Source organism: Pseudonaja textilis, chromosome 1 (assembly GCF_049901715.1).
Source record: "Pseudonaja textilis isolate UNSWEBS1 chromosome 1, rPseTex1.2, whole genome shotgun sequence".
Taxonomy (NCBI): Eukaryota; Metazoa; Chordata; class Lepidosauria; order Squamata; family Elapidae; genus Pseudonaja; species Pseudonaja textilis.
In genome coordinates, this window is record NC_141990.1 from 232666069 (window position 1) to 232683734 (window position 17666).

The 17666-nt window shown below is 38.1% G+C and overlaps 1 protein-coding gene across 12 annotated transcripts in view; it reads left to right on the forward strand.

The window, feature by feature from the left end:
• Positions 1-17666, forward strand: part of TSPAN4 (tetraspanin 4) — a 754211-nt gene that overhangs the window by 636472 nt on the left and 100073 nt on the right. For all 12 annotated transcript variants that reach the window (XM_087920957.1, XM_087920956.1, XM_087920962.1 and 9 more), the window contains one exon: positions 7189-7380. In XM_087920957.1, the coding sequence (XP_087777083.1) occupies positions 7189-7380 (192 nt within the window). The remainder of the gene's footprint in view (positions 1-7188; positions 7381-17666) is intronic.

Consider the following 17666-nt stretch of genomic DNA (forward strand, 5'->3'; position numbering starts at 1 on the left):
AGCAATATGATTATCCATTGATTACACATGTTTAGTATCAAGTGATGGGGGGAAATAAGGAGTAGTTGATAGCACCAGAAGGAAAACTTTAGTGTCTGTTCTTTATTCCAAGTTTGTTTTATTTATATGTTCCCTCTTCAACAGAAAGTCTACTCAATAGGACTTGTATTTTCAGTCTGTACAATAAATCAAGAAACTGGATGGAATTAGAAAGCTACCTGTGGCCCAGATAGTCTTGGAACAATCTCTGAGATGAAACCAATTTTGCCTTTATGCGGAAAGAAGCAACTATCTTGGGCACCGACTTAAACAATATTGGGTATTGTACTGGGTAAATTTTCAATGTGTTGTCTAAGACAGCGGTTGCCAACTGGTCTTTGAGAAAATTTTGGTGGTCCGCAGAGAAATGTCACCTCCAGAACACCCCCCCTAAAGCAATTAATCCAAGCTGTGCAGGAACACAAGGCTGCACCGCCCACATGGCCTGTGGGAACCCTCTCCACCCATTCACTCCTTACCTGGCAAACTTGCCTGCTAAGTTGCTATTTTTCCTTTTTTTTCCCCTAACCATCAGCTGTTCTGCTGTGCCGGGAGATTTAGATTAGCTAGAAAGCAGGAAATTGTTGCATTTCTTGCTTTCTAGCTAGTCTTTAGATCTTTGGCTTTGCTTTTAAGCAGAGCTGAACCTTCCTTAGGACTGTTCTATTATTCAGTGCAGACCCCCGGCAAGCAAATTTTAGGTGACAGACTCGGGTACCCGATGGCAGATAGATAGATCTCTGAATGACTCTGTGAGCAACTCAATCTGCCTGCCTGCTTTGCCTGATTTTGGTGAAAAGTTGCTCTTTTTTATATAAAAAAACAATATTTACATAAATATTTATAATATTTACATACAAGCCATGCCCAGCCAGTCACATGACCACCAAGCCACACCAACAAATTAGGCCATATCCACAGAACCAGTTGTTAAGAAATTTGAATCCTACCCATGCCTCTGTGTGTTTGTGCATGTGTGTGTGTGAGGGAGGGAGGGAGAGAGAGAGAGAGAGAGGGAAGGAGGGAGAGAGGTTAGATGAGATCTCTCTTTCTCCCTCTCTCCCTCTCTCCCTCTCTCTCCCACCAACGTCAGCAACCTACCATCAGTCAAAATTCATGAGTGGTCCCCGGGATTTAAAATTATGAGATTGGTGGTCCCTGAGGTCCAAAAGGTTAGCGACCCTTGGTCTAAGACAATTCTAATATCTAAGGGGCTGCCACAAAGAAGAGAAGTTCAATGTATTCTCCAAAGAACCTGAAGGCAGGACAAGAAGCAATGGATGGAAGCTAATCAAGGAGAGAAATAAGGAGAACTTTCCTGACAGAACAATTAATCAGTGGAATGACTTGCTTCCAAAAATTGTATGTGCTCCAACGCTGAAACTTTTTAAGAAAATAATTGGACAACCATTTGTCTGAAATGGCATTGGGTTTCCTGCCTGAGCAGGAAAGACCTCGAAGTTCTCTTCCAACTCTGTTATTCTATTAATTCCTCACAAAGACTTGAAGTGTGCACCTTTTCTCTGCTGCTTCCAGACCAGCAGGCTGCTTGTTGTCTTGTAAGGTGATTATGCTATCTACTTGCATATGCAACCCTAACCCTAACCCTTCTGAATGGTGTCTATGAGGCACCTGACACCCCAGAGGCTGAGTGGTATTACTGCTCCCTGTAAACACATGAATTGTGCATGTGGGGGACCAGGTATGAATGTATGAACAAGATCTCTGCTAAAAGACATAAAGCTTTGGGCTTTCTAAAGATGATGTGGCCCAAATGGGGAATGTCCCTAAGGGCAGTGAATTTCCCTCTGCATGACTCACCATTGATGAGCCCATAATCTGCAGCTTGTTAGATGTTACCTAGGACCACACCTTGGCTTAGGCTACAAAACTCTGAACAATTTCTATGTGGCAGCAAAAAAATCAGAATTCTATATTTCAAAAACCATTAATGTACATAATTACAAAGGTATTATCCTTCCTCTATAATATCTTGGCAGCCTTGGCTCCAGTTTTAGTGACCGTTCTATTTTTTTTCCTGCACTAAATGCTCTAAGACACATTTGAAATATGTTGAGAAGATTTATGTTTGAATTAAACTTTCATGGAAAGCAGACATAATGGGAAAATCCAACTTCTAAGGTTGCTGTCATTTATCTATTTATTTATTTGAAGCTCATTTGCAAAAAAAGGCACAAGCAGTAAAAAAAAAGTTTTGAACAAGCAGTAAAACATCTCTTGACTTTCAATCTGGGTATAATCTGGGCTTTATCCATAAGCTGTATCTGAAGTTCCTAACTATTAATGCATATAGTCAAAGGTTTTGATATTATTAAATATATAGTTAATTGGTATTTACAAATGAAAAAATGTTATTGAGATGGGCAATCAAGAGAGAGATATATTTATACCAGTTTAAGAGGTACTCTCTTAGAGAACATAAAATACATTAAAAAGTCCTGTTGTGTGACAGGACCCTGACATCAGGGCTTCAAATATTTCAGCAGTGGGTTTTCTGCCCAGTTGCTGGATGGGCGTGGCCTACCAGAACTTCCGGGAGGCCCATTTTTTGCCCTCCCCATGCTCCGGAGGCTTTCCTCAAGCCTCTGGGACAGCGAAAACTGCCTCCTCTGGCTCCAGACGCCAGAAATAGGCCTGTTTCTGGACTTCCAGAACTTCCGGTAGGCCCATTTTTTCCCCTCCCCAAGCCTCTGCATGGGCCCTGCACTTATCTCGCATCCAAAATGGGCCACGTGGAGACTCCTGGGGGGTGGGGTGGTATGGGAGGGGCAGGGCAGGTGGGACCAGCTAGGGGCGGGATTTGGCAGTTCACCAAACCATAACATTAGCTATGGGTCTACCCTAACCCAGGTGAACCCGTAGCAGCCCACCCCTGCCTGACATACCTTTCCAGCTTGCCTGATTTTGTGCTATCATTTATTATTTATTTTCTTTATTAAATTGTTATGCCCTTCATCTCCACTATAAGATTATTCTTATTTGTTTGTATCTGTGGTACCTACAGTGGACATTTAGCACAAAATTTGATAATTGCCATAGCTATTTGTACTAGTTACCATAATAATAAATTTTATGAAAGTTTATTGCAATTTTTTTTAAAAGTTCAATTAATAATTACAGTTTGATGTATTTTAAAGAGTTGTGGTGGCAAAGTGGTTAGAATTGCAGGCTAACTCTGCCAACTGCCAGCAGTTTGATCCTGACTGGCTCAAGGTTGATTTAGCCTTCCACCCTTCTGAGGTTGATAAAATGAGGGCCCAGATTGTTGGGGGCAACATGCTGACTCTGTAAAGTGCTTAGAAAAGGCTGTAAAGGACTATGAAGTGGTCTTAAGTGCTATCGCTATTGTTATTAGGATTGTACTTTCTGACCCATGGGTCATAATTTTCTTAATAGCGTGAAAATGTGGCATCCTGTATTCAAATCAAAACTTTAACATGACCTAATAAAAGTTTTGATTTGAATACAGGATGCCACATTTCCAGGCTATTAAGAGAACTATCCATCCCTTTAAATTGTTCTGTTCTCTTCTGTGGAAACAGAAGCAACCCATTATTTAAGGAAACATCTAGAAACGTCTGCACTCTGAAAGACTATTCCTAAAGTTGCAGAATAAAAGAGCTGACTCTTTTATATCATATGGCCATCCTTTTTTAATTTAGTGTTTGATATATATTTTATAATGCTTCAGTCTATATCAAGCCTGTGACCTATGAAGTCAAATGCAATCCATTATATTATGACCTCCCCAGTGTTTAACTGCCCTGTTCATTGCAGACGTCAAAGACAGAGCTGAGGGGTCACATAATGAGTAGGTTGCTATACATTGATCAGGGAATTGTAGTGAAACATGCCAAGTTGTGAAAGGAGATGAACTTACTTTGACTCTTAGTTTCAAGGCCATTGAATTCACTTATACCTAAATGTTTTTATTCCCTTGACTCAGATATTTGCTTTTAAGCAATGGCTATTTCCAGGGGTGGGATTCAATTTTTTTAACAACCGGTTCTGTGGGCGTGGCTTAGTTGGTGGGCATGGCTTGGTGGTCATGTTATTGGCTGGGTGTGGCCAACTCAACATCACTCACATTGAGGCACGCATCTCCTCGCCTGGCCTGTCATGACTGTGGGGATGCTGCAACAGCCATAAGTGTGAAAAATGGTCATAAGTCACTTATTTCAGTGCCACTGTAACTTTGAATGGTCACTGCACACAAGCAAAGTACCAGCAAAAGAGGAAAAAAAAAACTCCAGAGAAGTTCCAGAGACAGGAAGTCTAGTCCTGCCAAGAATGTAATAAGGGTTTACGGAGAGGCAGTTTCTGTAAGCAACACCAAAATGTTTCCTTCCTGCCTTCCTTACAGGATTAGGCCAGTAATTTCTTATAACCACTGGTTCTCCGAACTGCTTAGAATGTTAACAACCGGTTCTAGCAAATAGGTGAGAACTGGTAGAATCCCACCCCTGGCTATTTCCTTATATCCGTGTTTTTAATTGATTAGCAAAAATATATTAACAATTTCATAATTGTTTCACCCCTCTTTAATTAACAAATATAAATCTCTTTATCATATAATCTATAAAATAAGCATCTAAAAACAATTGTATCCAGACAACAGACTGATTGATTGAAATGGGTTTTTTATATATTATATTAAAAAACAAATAAAAGTTGAGGAAAAAAAAAAAGAAATAAGCAGTATCTTCTCCTTATACAATTGTCAGCAAAAACCCCAAACAGAGCTCTATCATATTAAAATTAACAAACATAAACTTAACTTTCCACATCTCAACTTTCAGCTATTGGGAAAACTCCATTTAAAAAGCATTAAAAGATCCCCAAAACCTAGTATAAATAAATTATACCTAAAGTTTAGCATAACAAAAAGAGACCTTAAAAGGGAAGGGCAAATTGCAGTACACTCAATCTAAATGCGAACCATCCCTAAGAGAATCACCACAAATGACAACCTATTCCATTTGAATAAACATTTCACATCTTAACTAAACTATCTAAGCAATCTTAATTAATCTATCTAAGCAATCCCAGCATCTTAATATTAAAAAGGCTACAATTTAACCCTACAGAAAAACTATTCCTTTAAAGAAAATCACACAGTTAGATACTATCTATTTAGATATTAAACAATTAGGATACAGAAAATAGGCATAAAACAAACATTTAACCAAAGCCACATATTTCCAGTCAAAATATTAGTAAATCCAAAAAGAATCATGCAGAACGACAATATGTTCCATTTTAACTATGGTCAAATAAATCAATTTTGTTTTTCTTTCTTTTTAAACATAGAACAGCCTTCATCGGTGAGCCATCCCAGTAGTTATTGATCCTTGTAACAAATTTCTTCTTTTCTTTAAGCTGTCTGTCTTGTAAATCCAACAAAGAAAAAAAATATTTTTTTAAAAGTCTAGCCAAAAGCTTGTCCTTTTGCTCTTCATTTTAATTTCCTAAAAGTAATAAAAATAAATTTCATTGTCATATATTAAGGTGTGAAGGTATTTATTCACCAGGTATTTGATACCTTGTTCCTTCTGAAGGTATCTAACTTCTTTCAAGCAGTTAATAAACAATTTCTAAATGTAGTTAGCAAGAGAAGTGTCCAAATTTAGTGTTCTTTTGAAAGGCTCCATTTACAGCTGAAGGAACTATGGTAAATTTCCTCTCTCTCATTAGTAATCACTGTACAGTATTACTGTCTATTTGTGAGGAAAAGGGGTGACTATTCCAGTTGCCAACAGTTTAGGTAATCTCATGTCTCTCTCTTTTATCTAGAGAGAAACAAGGAGCTAATTTACTGACTCCTTTAAAAAATCCTATTATTTACTTTGTACTTTCTTTGTATGCTACACTATAAACTAATACAATTGTTAATATATAAAAAGAAGTCCACAAACATTGGTTCTGCTTATTCCTGGAGCTGTCTTCAGTTGGTCATTTTCCCTAGAATTTTCTATAATTACTGGTAGTTTTTTTCCACGATTGTTAATCATTTGAAGGTTGTGTCTGGGCTTAGAACCAAAGCCTACTTGTTATTTAGCAGATGCCAGCTTTTGGAATTGTAATATATACCTCCAACCAGCTCCTTGTTGTTCACACTGGTGAAGATGAAGTAAGGGTCTAATGATCTCCCCCCTTCTACTCATCAGTGTTGTAATGGTGGCAGTGTTGGCCATCAGCACATGCCTGTTTTAGCATATCTGCCTTAATTTTTCTTGGCTCCCAAATTCCTCCCTATTCCAGAGTCCAGGACTCTTGGCATCCAGAATGAATCTTTCCATTTTAAAGCCACATGTTTACAGAGCAAAGCTATAACTCACTTACACAGTGGAATGGCTAAAGGCAGTAAAAGCAAGGAGACAGACCTACTGATGCTTTTTGGAAGCACGCCTCCCCTTGGAAATGCAATGGGAAGGGTCTGATCCCTGAATGCTTTTGAAAAATTGCCCTAATATATATTACAGCGGTAAGCAGGACAGCTGATAAAGCCTCTGGCAGTTCTTTGCCTGCAGCAATGAAGTTTTACAGCTGAGGCCGACTCCGCTTTTCAAATCTCCGAGTTGCCTAAATTATTCCATGTTTTGTTTGTTTGTTTTAGTCTTCAGCTATGCATGGACTTATTAGCTTTTTGCAGTGGGTGCATTTCCTTTAAGCAAAAGCATGAGAGTTTGAGCAAAGCTACTTGGCTGAGGTCCTTGAGTTTTATTTCTAATCCTAACTATGTGGCAGCTCACTTTGTGATGCTGATTTAAATTACTTTAATTTATTCCCAGAGGAGGAGAGATCAGAGCTTTAACCATGTTCCCTGCTCCTTGCTGTTTTATGAAAGGGCTTAGTGAACCAGAAAGTTCCATGATTGTTTATGTGATCTGTGCCCCAAGGTGAACATGCATCAGCAGTTCTATAGGCATTTTTCCCAACTTAGGGCCCCAATGTAATTTCAGTGTAAAGAAATATGCTTAGATTCAAAAATAACCATTCTTCTAGATAATGGCGTTTCTACTGCTGCTGATGCTAATGAAAAGCAAGTGTGATGCTGATCACGAGAACACCTGTCTTAGCAATATGACTGAGTTTGTTTTTCTTTGTTTTTTGTATTTTTTTTCCTAGCTGGGAGGCTGTGGGATCCTTGGAGTTGGCATATGGCTAGCCGTTACTCAAGGGAACTTCGCTACCCTCTCTTCTTCCTTCCCTTCTCTGTCAGCTGCCAACCTGCTGATCATCACAGGGACTTTTGTGATGATCATTGGCTTTGTGGGATGCATAGGAGCCATCAAAGAAAACAAGTGCCTCCTACTCAGTGTGAGTATTGAACATGTCTTATTTCCTTGTCCCTGCTTTGTGACCTCAGAGTGATTCTGCATATGTTAAATGCCTAATATATTGTCAATTTCACATAGAGTAGGGGTGTCAAACTTGTGGCCCACAGGCCAGTTGTGTCACATGCTGGCCCTACCCCCACATGATTTAGTGAAGGGGGGAAAGCCCCAAGGTCACATGACATTGCCGTGACAATGTGAGTTTGACACCCCTGATATAGAGCATATCCCAGCATCTCATACAAGCAGTTTCCCATCTGGAGTAAGACACCTTTATCTAGAATCTTTAACGATGTTAGCATTATGTGTTAATTGATTGTTAAAAATGGGATGCATGTTTGTAAATACCTGAGGTTGCCATCAAGCAAACCAAATGACAATCTAAAAAGCAAGGCTGTCACTTTCTTGTGCTGATAGATGAATGCCTTTAAAGATACAAATTGGTGGATTGTATTTGCTGATGGAATGGTTTCTTCCAGCCAAACGCCCCCTCCCCGCCCCCCGATCTTCTCAGATAGTTGGAGAAAAAAGTGAGAAGCAATCCCATTTTTATAAGCAGATTTCTATTTGCAAAACTCATGTCCCCTTTTTACATTTAGGTATACTCTCCTTTTTAACAACAGACTTGAGAGACATTTTGACATTTGTATGATACAATAATAGATAATTATTAGTTTTTGGTTAGTTTTGATTGTTAGGTTTACTGGAGATCAAGGCAACTCATAGCAAAGATCTTCCTTCATTTTATTCCCACACAACAAACTTGTGAAGTTGGTTGGGCTATGAAAATGTGATTGGTCCAAAGTTACCCAGTGAATTTCCATAGGTGAAGGTAATCTTGAATTTCATATTCCCAGTCCTAGTCCAGCACTAACAAAGAAAGTAAAAATTAGAAGCAATGCACCTGCGGATAAAGAATAGCATGTAGTTCTTGCTTTGGAAATGGTTTATCAAATTTGGGGGTGGGTGGATGGGGAGAGAGAGAGAGAGACTTATCTGGCATCCTCCCCTAATATCAGATACATGAAAGAGATAGGACTGTCACATCCTGTACTGCCATTCTGCCCATTAAAAAAAATAAAAGGAGGTAATTCTTATCTTACCATAGCCATAGAGCATTAAGGCATTGGCTAGAAGAATTTGTCCAGCTCTCCACCCCTCTCCTTCAACTCAGTAGTGATAAAGCCAATAGACAATCTCATGCCTCAAGCAGCACACATAAAATGGTGCTGGTACAATACAGTTAGGATTTCCCATCCCACGACCTCAGTAAAGAAACAAAGAATTCCCCCTCTTCTTCTTCCTCTTCCATTTTGAGGTTATGCCAGAGAGCAACCAACAATCAACAAAAGCTAGCACAGAATCTAGTTAAAACCTATTTACTTATGTTCACAGATATATCCATTTTTCTTGAAGCAACAACTCCTGGCCTCCTGTTTAGATAGATGCTCCTTTCCCTCAGGATTCAAATAAATTAATTCTGAGGCTGCTTGAAAGATGGAAAGAATTTCTCAGCCTTGGTCCCCAACCTCCACCTCTCTTCCAATTCTGCCTTTCTTTTAAAACCACTCAAAGTTTCTGTCTGTATGTGATGGAGGAGTTAGGAATACCTTTTTCTGCTAAGCCTGCTTGCCTGCAACAAGAATATATTGACAACAAGGGTGTTTATTTATTTACTTTTATTTACATTTTTTATCCTGCCTTTATTACTTTAACTCCAGATAGTGAGCATATGTAGTATTCCTTCCTCACAACCATCTTATGAGGTCACTTGGACTGAGAAAGAGTAATTGGTCCAACGTCATCCAGCTGGCTTTTATGCCTAAAGCATGACTAGAATTCACAATCTCCTGTTTTCTAGGGTAGAAGTTTCACCACTATACCAAACTAACTCTGTTCCATCACCCTCAAGTCCTTAGCCAGCCCATGTTCTAATGATCAAGACCTTTCTTAATTTACTTACTACTTCCTGTTTCCATCATTGAAAGATAGTGAATGTGCACATTCCCCAAAATATTTATTTGTTTGATTGTTTGTTTTATATGCATCTTATTTCACTTACAGAGTGACTCTGAGAGATAGACAATAAGCTATACTGTCTTCAGATATTGCCTCAAGAAGGGTATTTGTAACAAATGTTCATCCCTTTTGTCTTTGATCCTTTGATTTGATTCCCCAGAAGAAAAGCAAATACAGTATGACTTTTTTTTGAATCAGTGGGCTATTGTAAAGAAATCCCTAACCATATTTTCAAGCTTCTCTCGATGATATGAATGGGACTAAAGCATGAGCAATGTCAATCCAATCCAATCCAATGTATCCTTTCTAAAAAATTAATTTCTGTAATATAACATAATGATTTCCTTCTGTTTACCAAAAATAAGTGGAAGAAGGAATATCAGGTATCAGGAGAAGATCTGTATAGCCTTGAAACTAATATGAGAGACAGACTGAAATGTTAGATCATCATAAAATAAAATAAAGTTAAGAACTATCTCCTTGAAAATGAAGAAGACAAGGCAGGCTTTGCTCAGGGGCAATCTTCTATTTTCTGTTATACCTTTGTGTTAGTGTGCCCATACCTTATTACAGAGCCACCCACTGTATATAAAAAGTGCATTTGCATTTTAATAAATAGATTGGTGACAGAATACCAGCGTTAGTATTTGGGAATAAGCTTCACGTCCTCATTTATGAACTGGATAAGCATCAATTCTTATGTATTTGAGATCTTTAAAATTCTTGGCTTAGGGGAAAAACAAACATTGAAATCCACTTTTCATCCACTTTAAATTGCCTCAGCCAGCACCATTTAAAGTATATTCAAAATATGGCACTCCTTAGATTGAACTCTTTCATATAGAAAAGAAAGCTGTTGTGTTGTTCTCCTATGTTAAATAAAGGGTACAGTGCTTTGATATGTGGGCAGTGTGTACTGTTTTCTTCCACTTCACAATGACATGTTTCCCTCACACAACTAAAGTAATTTTAGGAGATTCCTTAGGGTCACACTAGTTTGCTTCCTGAAATTCAGTGTTTTTTCTCTCTCCCTCCCTCCTTCCTTCTACATAAACACACACACACTAAGATTGGCTTCAGTAAATGAGAGAGTAAATCCTTAGTTAGAAGTTACCTAAATGTAGACAATCCAGTTCTTATGCAGCAGAGGTTGGGGATCATTGCATTTTCTAATCAGATTTATAAGTAGAAAATTGATCTAAATTCTCTCCGTAGAGTCATTTCTAATTTGTTTGTTTTAAAATTCAGCAGCCCTTCAAAATGCTTTTTCTAATGTTAATCTCTAGTTGCATTGGAATCCTCAAATCTCACATTAGAGAATTTGAGATTTTTGCTTCCTGTTTTTGGACAGCTCCTTGACTTCTGATTATTATTATTTTTTGGACTAATCTAGAAAACTGTCCAGGAAGGGTGGAGTCTCCCTTACTTTAACTTCATTAACACAGTTGGGATATAGAATAATTTAGACACTTGAAAGATAGGTTTGCCCAACATATTTAATGTGTAGTTTTTCATATGGTTCATGACCAACTTATTTAACAAAAAACTCTCTCTTCAAATATAAGTCTGTATCCTATTTCAGACTGAGAGATATTCACCCGAGCTTTGCACATCTTTTCTTATATGTAACAAGGCATGCAGTGCTTCCCCATGGGCCTTCACATGAATTGTGCACATGAGACAAATGATGTCACTATACAAATTGTTCATATGCAAATTATTTGCATATTTTCATGTGAAACTTATGTGAATTGTGTCATTTATCTAGTTTATGGATGGAAATGGCATTAGTGCATGCTATGATGATATCATGATGTACATGATGCCATCATGACTTGAGTCCAGGAGCCTTTGTACTTCCATGTTCTTCATTGGCAGGACCATACATGGAAAATGTGCAGAACCATTTCATCATAAACTATGCAGATACCAAGATAAAAGAATAATACAAAATTTTAAAAAACATTTAAAAAATGAAAAAGAGGGGGTAGATGGGGAAAAGGAAATAGAAAGTAAAATAGAAAAGAAAGAAAAAATAAAAATATGCTGAAGTCACCTCAAATCAGCCAGTCTCAATCTCATCCAGTAAAATTGGTTCCTCTTGTAAAACTGCTTTTAAATTGATTTTGAATAGCAGACAATTTTAAAGTGAACTTCAGAATCCACTGTTTCCAAATATCCTTTACCCAAAATTAAAGTATTTTGCTCCATTCTGTATTAGTGAGTTTACACATTTACACATTTGCCTTTTCTTTCTACTTTTTTAAGAAATTCATATCCCCAAAAAGTATCTCTTTTATCTGAATAACAAATCTATGAGATCGGATAGACTGAAAATTTTAAGTTTAACCTAGGACTTCTTTTAGAACTTCTTAGTCAGAATTCAACACCTGTTACTTTATATATCACATAATTCTTTAGCTAGTTATCATGCTCCACTTGTGGTTTATGATTCAGGGAAGTCTCTGGAAATATAGAATTGGAGAAGATCTTTAAGTAGAAATCGACCATTTGAACATCTCTAATGTGACTGTTTGACAGACCTAGAATGAAATTTCTGAACAACAAATGAGAGATCTATTTATTTTCTGGTAATTGGCCACATCAATGAGCTGTTCCTTTGTGTAGCATTTCAAAGATTGCAGTTTGTTTGGGCTTGAACATTTGTTCTTTGGTTTCAGTTTGCTAATATACAAGGGAAGGCCATGATTTCAGATAAAACAGTGAAGTCAACTGGAAACTACCAATAGTATATGTTGGGTTTCCATTTTTTTAAAAAAAATGCAAGACTCATTTGTGATAGATGCATTGTAGGAGCTTTTCTGAAAAATATTATTTCTAGATTTCATTGAAAAACTGACACCCCCAAACTCCATCATCAATAGGGAAATTGACTAAATAAATATAAAAAAGAAATGAAAGTATTTTACTTTTCTCGTAAAGTAATACCCTTTCTTGAGTCAAACTTATCTAGTCTATTTTTAAACAGCAACTTCTGGATTTAGATGTGTCTTCCCAAAACACTTCCTAGAGCTGTCAAAGAATTGGGACTTTTGGGTGTGAATTGGGATTTTTTTTTTCCTCAACTGTATTTTTGCTCTAAAAGGTTGAACATATATGGGAATGATCAGATTGTTAAAAAACAAAGACCAGATTCTGTGGGTCTTAATTTCTGTGAAATTATAGAGATCTCATGGTATTAAATTGCACTTCTCATTCTTCTAAGTTTCCCTGCTTCTTATTTTTCACAGCCAAATAAACTAAGAGCCTTTCTTCTTCTTCTCAGGTTTTAAATAGTAGAGAGGGTTATTGTTGAAGGGTCAGATAAGGAAATGTAAAATTGAAATATTCAAAGAGGTATTCTTTTCTTATTCACCTTCACTTTTTCTGACTGACCTGCTTTTTAAGCTAGGATTTGCAGAGCAATTCTAATTGTGCTACATGCCAGAATCCAACAAAACAGAGTCAGTTGGAAGTTGACATCCTGCGCTGTATATATTAAATCCAATTTTTGCTGTCTAGGAAGAGAGGATTGGAGTAGATGTGAAATCCTCAGGCAAATGTAGAAGTTATTAAAGATTATTTTTAGATGGATACTCACTGCCCCTTGTGATTACTCTGGTTATTAAAAAATATTTCCCTGCAATGTTTTTCTTGTTTCTTTCCCCAAAATCTCTTGATGTTCAAATCCTGGTCCTACCTCCTGCTTTATGGTTATACTTTGATAGTTCTTGCAGCTGTAATGATCATTCAGATGAAGCCTTATCTGCCCCACTCCCCTAGTATCAGATTGTTCATTCATAATATTAAATATTGTACTTTATATATGAATATCTTGTATATATCGCACACACCTTAAAGTCTGATTGACATGGCATATACATTTAATGAATGAGTGAGTGAGTGAGTGTATGAGTGAATGATCATGTCTGATTGCCATAATTAATTGTATTTTTACTGGCACTCTTCTCTAGCTAAGGAATAATGTACTGAGGCAACAAGACACATTGTTCCAGAGCCGCCAGATTCTTGCTCTGTATCTTTTTTTCAGTTCAGGACTTTAAAATTCTGCAGCAGGAAGAGGGATTAAGTCAGATGTTTCATATCCAACCTCTACATATCTTTACTTCAGATAATATTTTGCCTTAGTGCAAGTGTTCCAGAAGTTCAACATGCAAATGTCTGATGTGAAATGGCGACTACTTATTGCTGCCAGTGTTTCCATTACATTCAGGTGTAGGATCAATACAATCATCTAGGAATATCCATTAAAATTGCCTTCTTTATTTTAGAGATCTGCCACTTCCGTTTGCTTGAAGGGAATATCAGTCTTTGCATAGCAAAAGTGAACAGATGGACTCTCAGAAGCTTTTATGGGTGAAATAAATAGCTTAAGCAAAGGTTTGATTTATCCTTTCTGGGAAGAAACTTTGTGGGTACATACAAGTCATTGCTGGAAGACATGCGGTCCAGTACCAATCTTCATTCATAATATTGAATATTAAATGAATACCTTTTATTTCCAAAGAAATATGTAGCTGAGTGTGCTAGGTATTGCGTGCTTGTTTCTTGACCTCCTTTAATTCTTTTGAAAAATCCCAGCTGTAGAATTTGAGATGGGCCAAAAATGTATGGTTGGTGTTATGTCTAATCCATCAGCTCATGCATAGTGAGCAGATGTTATAGCAGTTCTCTACTCAAGTTGTCTACTCAAATTTTGTGTCCTGGGAAATGGGATCCTAAGGGAGGTGAATGCTAAAATCAGATTCCTTTTTAAAAGAGGGAAAGGATATTTTGCTGTTCTGTGCCTATGGTTGTCTAGAAAAAGCTGGGGTGATCATGCTTAGATTGTGACAGAGATCTGTAGCTTTGGTATTCTGTGACATTTTATTGATTAGAGTCTATTTTCTTCCAAAAATCATAAAATACTGAAAATGCCATAAAATACCAATTAAATCAGCTGTCTGACATACAGTCAAGGCACCATTCTTTTCTCATTCTACTAGTTGGGGTAATGCTACCAAATGATTCATGTTAGAAGCCCAGGTGAGAAAGGGATGAATTTATTCTCTGAAAACACACAACTTGATTTATATGGTGCTTGCATTTAGAAACCCTTTTTTCCCCCCTTTCCTTTTGCCTTGGGAAAACTAGTAATAAATAATGTAGACGGGTAATACAGAGATGTTTGGTGTCCTTTTACACATTCCTAGCATGCTGTATATCCAACTTTTGGAGCACTTGTTTGACAATTTCTTAGCAGTGCTCTAATCCTAGAACATCAGCCCTAGCATTTGTGCAAATAATTTTTACCGAACTGGCAAATGTTTGTATCACTCCCACTCTATATCCAGATGTTAACCTGACTGAGTTGTATCACGGGTAGTCCATGACTTACGACTACAATTGAGCCCAAAATTTCTGTTGCTAAGTGAGACGCAGCTGGAACTAATCGTATTGGCTCTGCCATTCCATTAGACTGTCTCAGTGACATAGAGAGGGGAAGATGTACTGCTTAGGTAACAGTATATCCTCCATATTAAATTACCCAGGCCTCGTGCTCTGGAGAGGACACTCCAGCTTTGCATACAGCATTGAAATAACACGGGAAGTGGCAGTTACTGTTTCATAGAACAATATCATAGTCTCTTGAGACTGAAGAATGCCAATTCAAGTGATATAGTTGCCAAGTGAATTTTGCCCTATTTAAGGATCTTTCTTGCCACAATGATCAAGCAAATCATTGCAGTTGTTAAATTAGTAGCATGGTTATTAATTGAACTTGGTATCCCCATTGACTTTGCTTATCAGAAGGTTGCAAAGGGGGAATCACATGACCACTGGGCCACTGCAGCTGTCACAAATATGAGACAGTTGCCAAGCATTTGAATTTTGATCATGTGACCATGAGGGTGCCATAACAATCGTAATTGTTAAAGATGGTCATAAGGCATTGTTTTCAGTGCCATTGTAACTTCGAATGGCCACTAAGTACATTCGTGACCTGTATTTTAGATAACAGGTGAAGACTGCCATCCTGAAGTAACTGCAGAAATTAGAGCAAAATGAATAGAATTGCATAATTTAGGTTAATACTGTAAAATATACTTTGCATAACTTCTAGTCCAGTGCTATGCATGTTAAACTCTTAAGACTTCAATGGCTCTTGCTTCCATGCAAATTTTGTGAGAGTTTAAGTCCACAGAGATCTTGTTATGGAATAAAGAGGAGAGAAGTAGATTTGTTAGGCATTGGGGTATCTTTACAAGCCATCTCTGTACAAAAACGACAATTTTCATTGGTATCAGGAAGAAACTGCACTATTGGCATTAATATTGAAAGGAGGTAACACACTTTTAAACTGATCCTCTGGGAAAGGAGACAAGAGTTGTGGGACACCTGAATGGAAAAGACTCATTCTTAGAAGTTGAAAGTGAAAAGAGAATTCTGTAGAAAATTGTGACATGGAAATGACTAAAAACCTAAAAGAATACAATTTTCTGTGGATACATACTCTGTAGAGAAAGACACACTACCCTGTAGGTCAAAAGAGAGCATACTGAAGGAAGCAGAACTTTACAAAGAATCATTCAAGATGTTGAAACTAATGTTAAATAAAAGGGTATATTTTCACATTATGCTTTGGACATTTTGCTTGGGATAATCTTTAGATGGAACTGAAATATTAACAAAAGAAGCATTAACTTTAATAATGACTTATAGACTGGGAAAATATATGTTCTTGATATGGATGAAACACAGTATTTACATCCTCTACATGCATGTGCCTTGGAACTCCTAGTTACGGAGCTTACTGTCTAAATCAGTGGTTGCCTCAGGGACCACCAAACTCATAATTTTAAATTCTGCAGACCAGAGACCCTGCAAAACCCCCCCAAAAGTCTGCAGGAAAATTCCCCACCCTGTTTTCCTACCAATCGATCATTCTTTATTTGGGATCAGGGATATTGTCTCCAGCTCTATTCTCGGGGGGAGAGAGAGGGAGGGAGGGAGGGAGGGAGAGAGAGAGAGAGAGAGAGAGACTGAGACTTTTGGCTTCATGCAAGGAAAGCAGCAGAAGCAGCAGAAGTCTTTCTTTCTTTCCCCCAAACTCCACCAGAAATGAGTCTTTGTGAGACTTGTCATGCCAGCACAGACTCTTGGAGCAGGATGCCTTGCAGGGCCCCAAAGACTCATTTCTGGTGGAGTTTGGGGAAGAGAAAGAAAAACTTTTGCTGCTTTCCTTGCGTGCAGCCAAAAGCAGAAGAAGAAAGAAATGGAAGGAAGCAGCCCAGTGGCCAGGTGAGGCATGTGGGTTGAGTGGGGCAAGTTCTCCCCCTCCTCCCTTTCCCCCTCCCCTCACTACCTCGTGTTGTTCACAATGCAAGCAACACAAGCCTTGTGTTCCCATGGGCCTTGTGGGCAGCGCAGCCTTGTGTTCCTGCACAACCTGGATTAATTGCTTTGGGGGATGCTTTGGAGATGACATTTCTCTGCGGACCACCAACATTTTCACATGGACTACCAGTGGTCTCCAGCCCACTAGTTGGCGACCACTGGTCTAAATTTCTCAAAAGCCATGTTAGAAGAAAAAGATTAAACAATAGAAGGTAAAGCATCAACAATGGCAGTGGTGGGATTCAATTTTTTTTACCACTGGTTCTGTGGGCATGGCTTGGTGGGCAGAGTGTGGCTTGGTGGGTGCGGCAGGAGGAGGAGACTGCAAAATCCCATTCTCTTCCCATAGCTCCATTCTCCTGTGCAGGGCAACAAAAAAAGACCCAGCCTATCACCTAGGACTCAGGAGGCAGAGAATGGATGGGAGTGGGGCCAGTCAGAGGTGATGTTTGCCAGTTCTCCGAACTACTCAAAATTTCTACTACCGGTTCTCCAGAACTGGTCAGAATCTGCTGAATACTACCGCTGAACAATGGGCAGATATAGACATTGGCTGGCATTACTGATGTCAGGATTTTCACTTTCTGAATATCTTTGTGAGAGAAATAGATTGGTGATGGGAAGTGAATAGATTATTCACAAGTTGAGAAAGAAGAAAATAAATAGGAGACACCATGTATTGAGATAGGACAGTGGTCCCCAACCTTTCCAGCTATATGATACCATTGCCATCTAACTATAGTTAGAATCAGTGCATTAACAAAAATTAAATAAACATTTAATAGAAAAAGAGACAGAGTTTAGGATTTAGAAATTTAACTTGATTCTAAGAACACTATCTTTTTCCCCTTT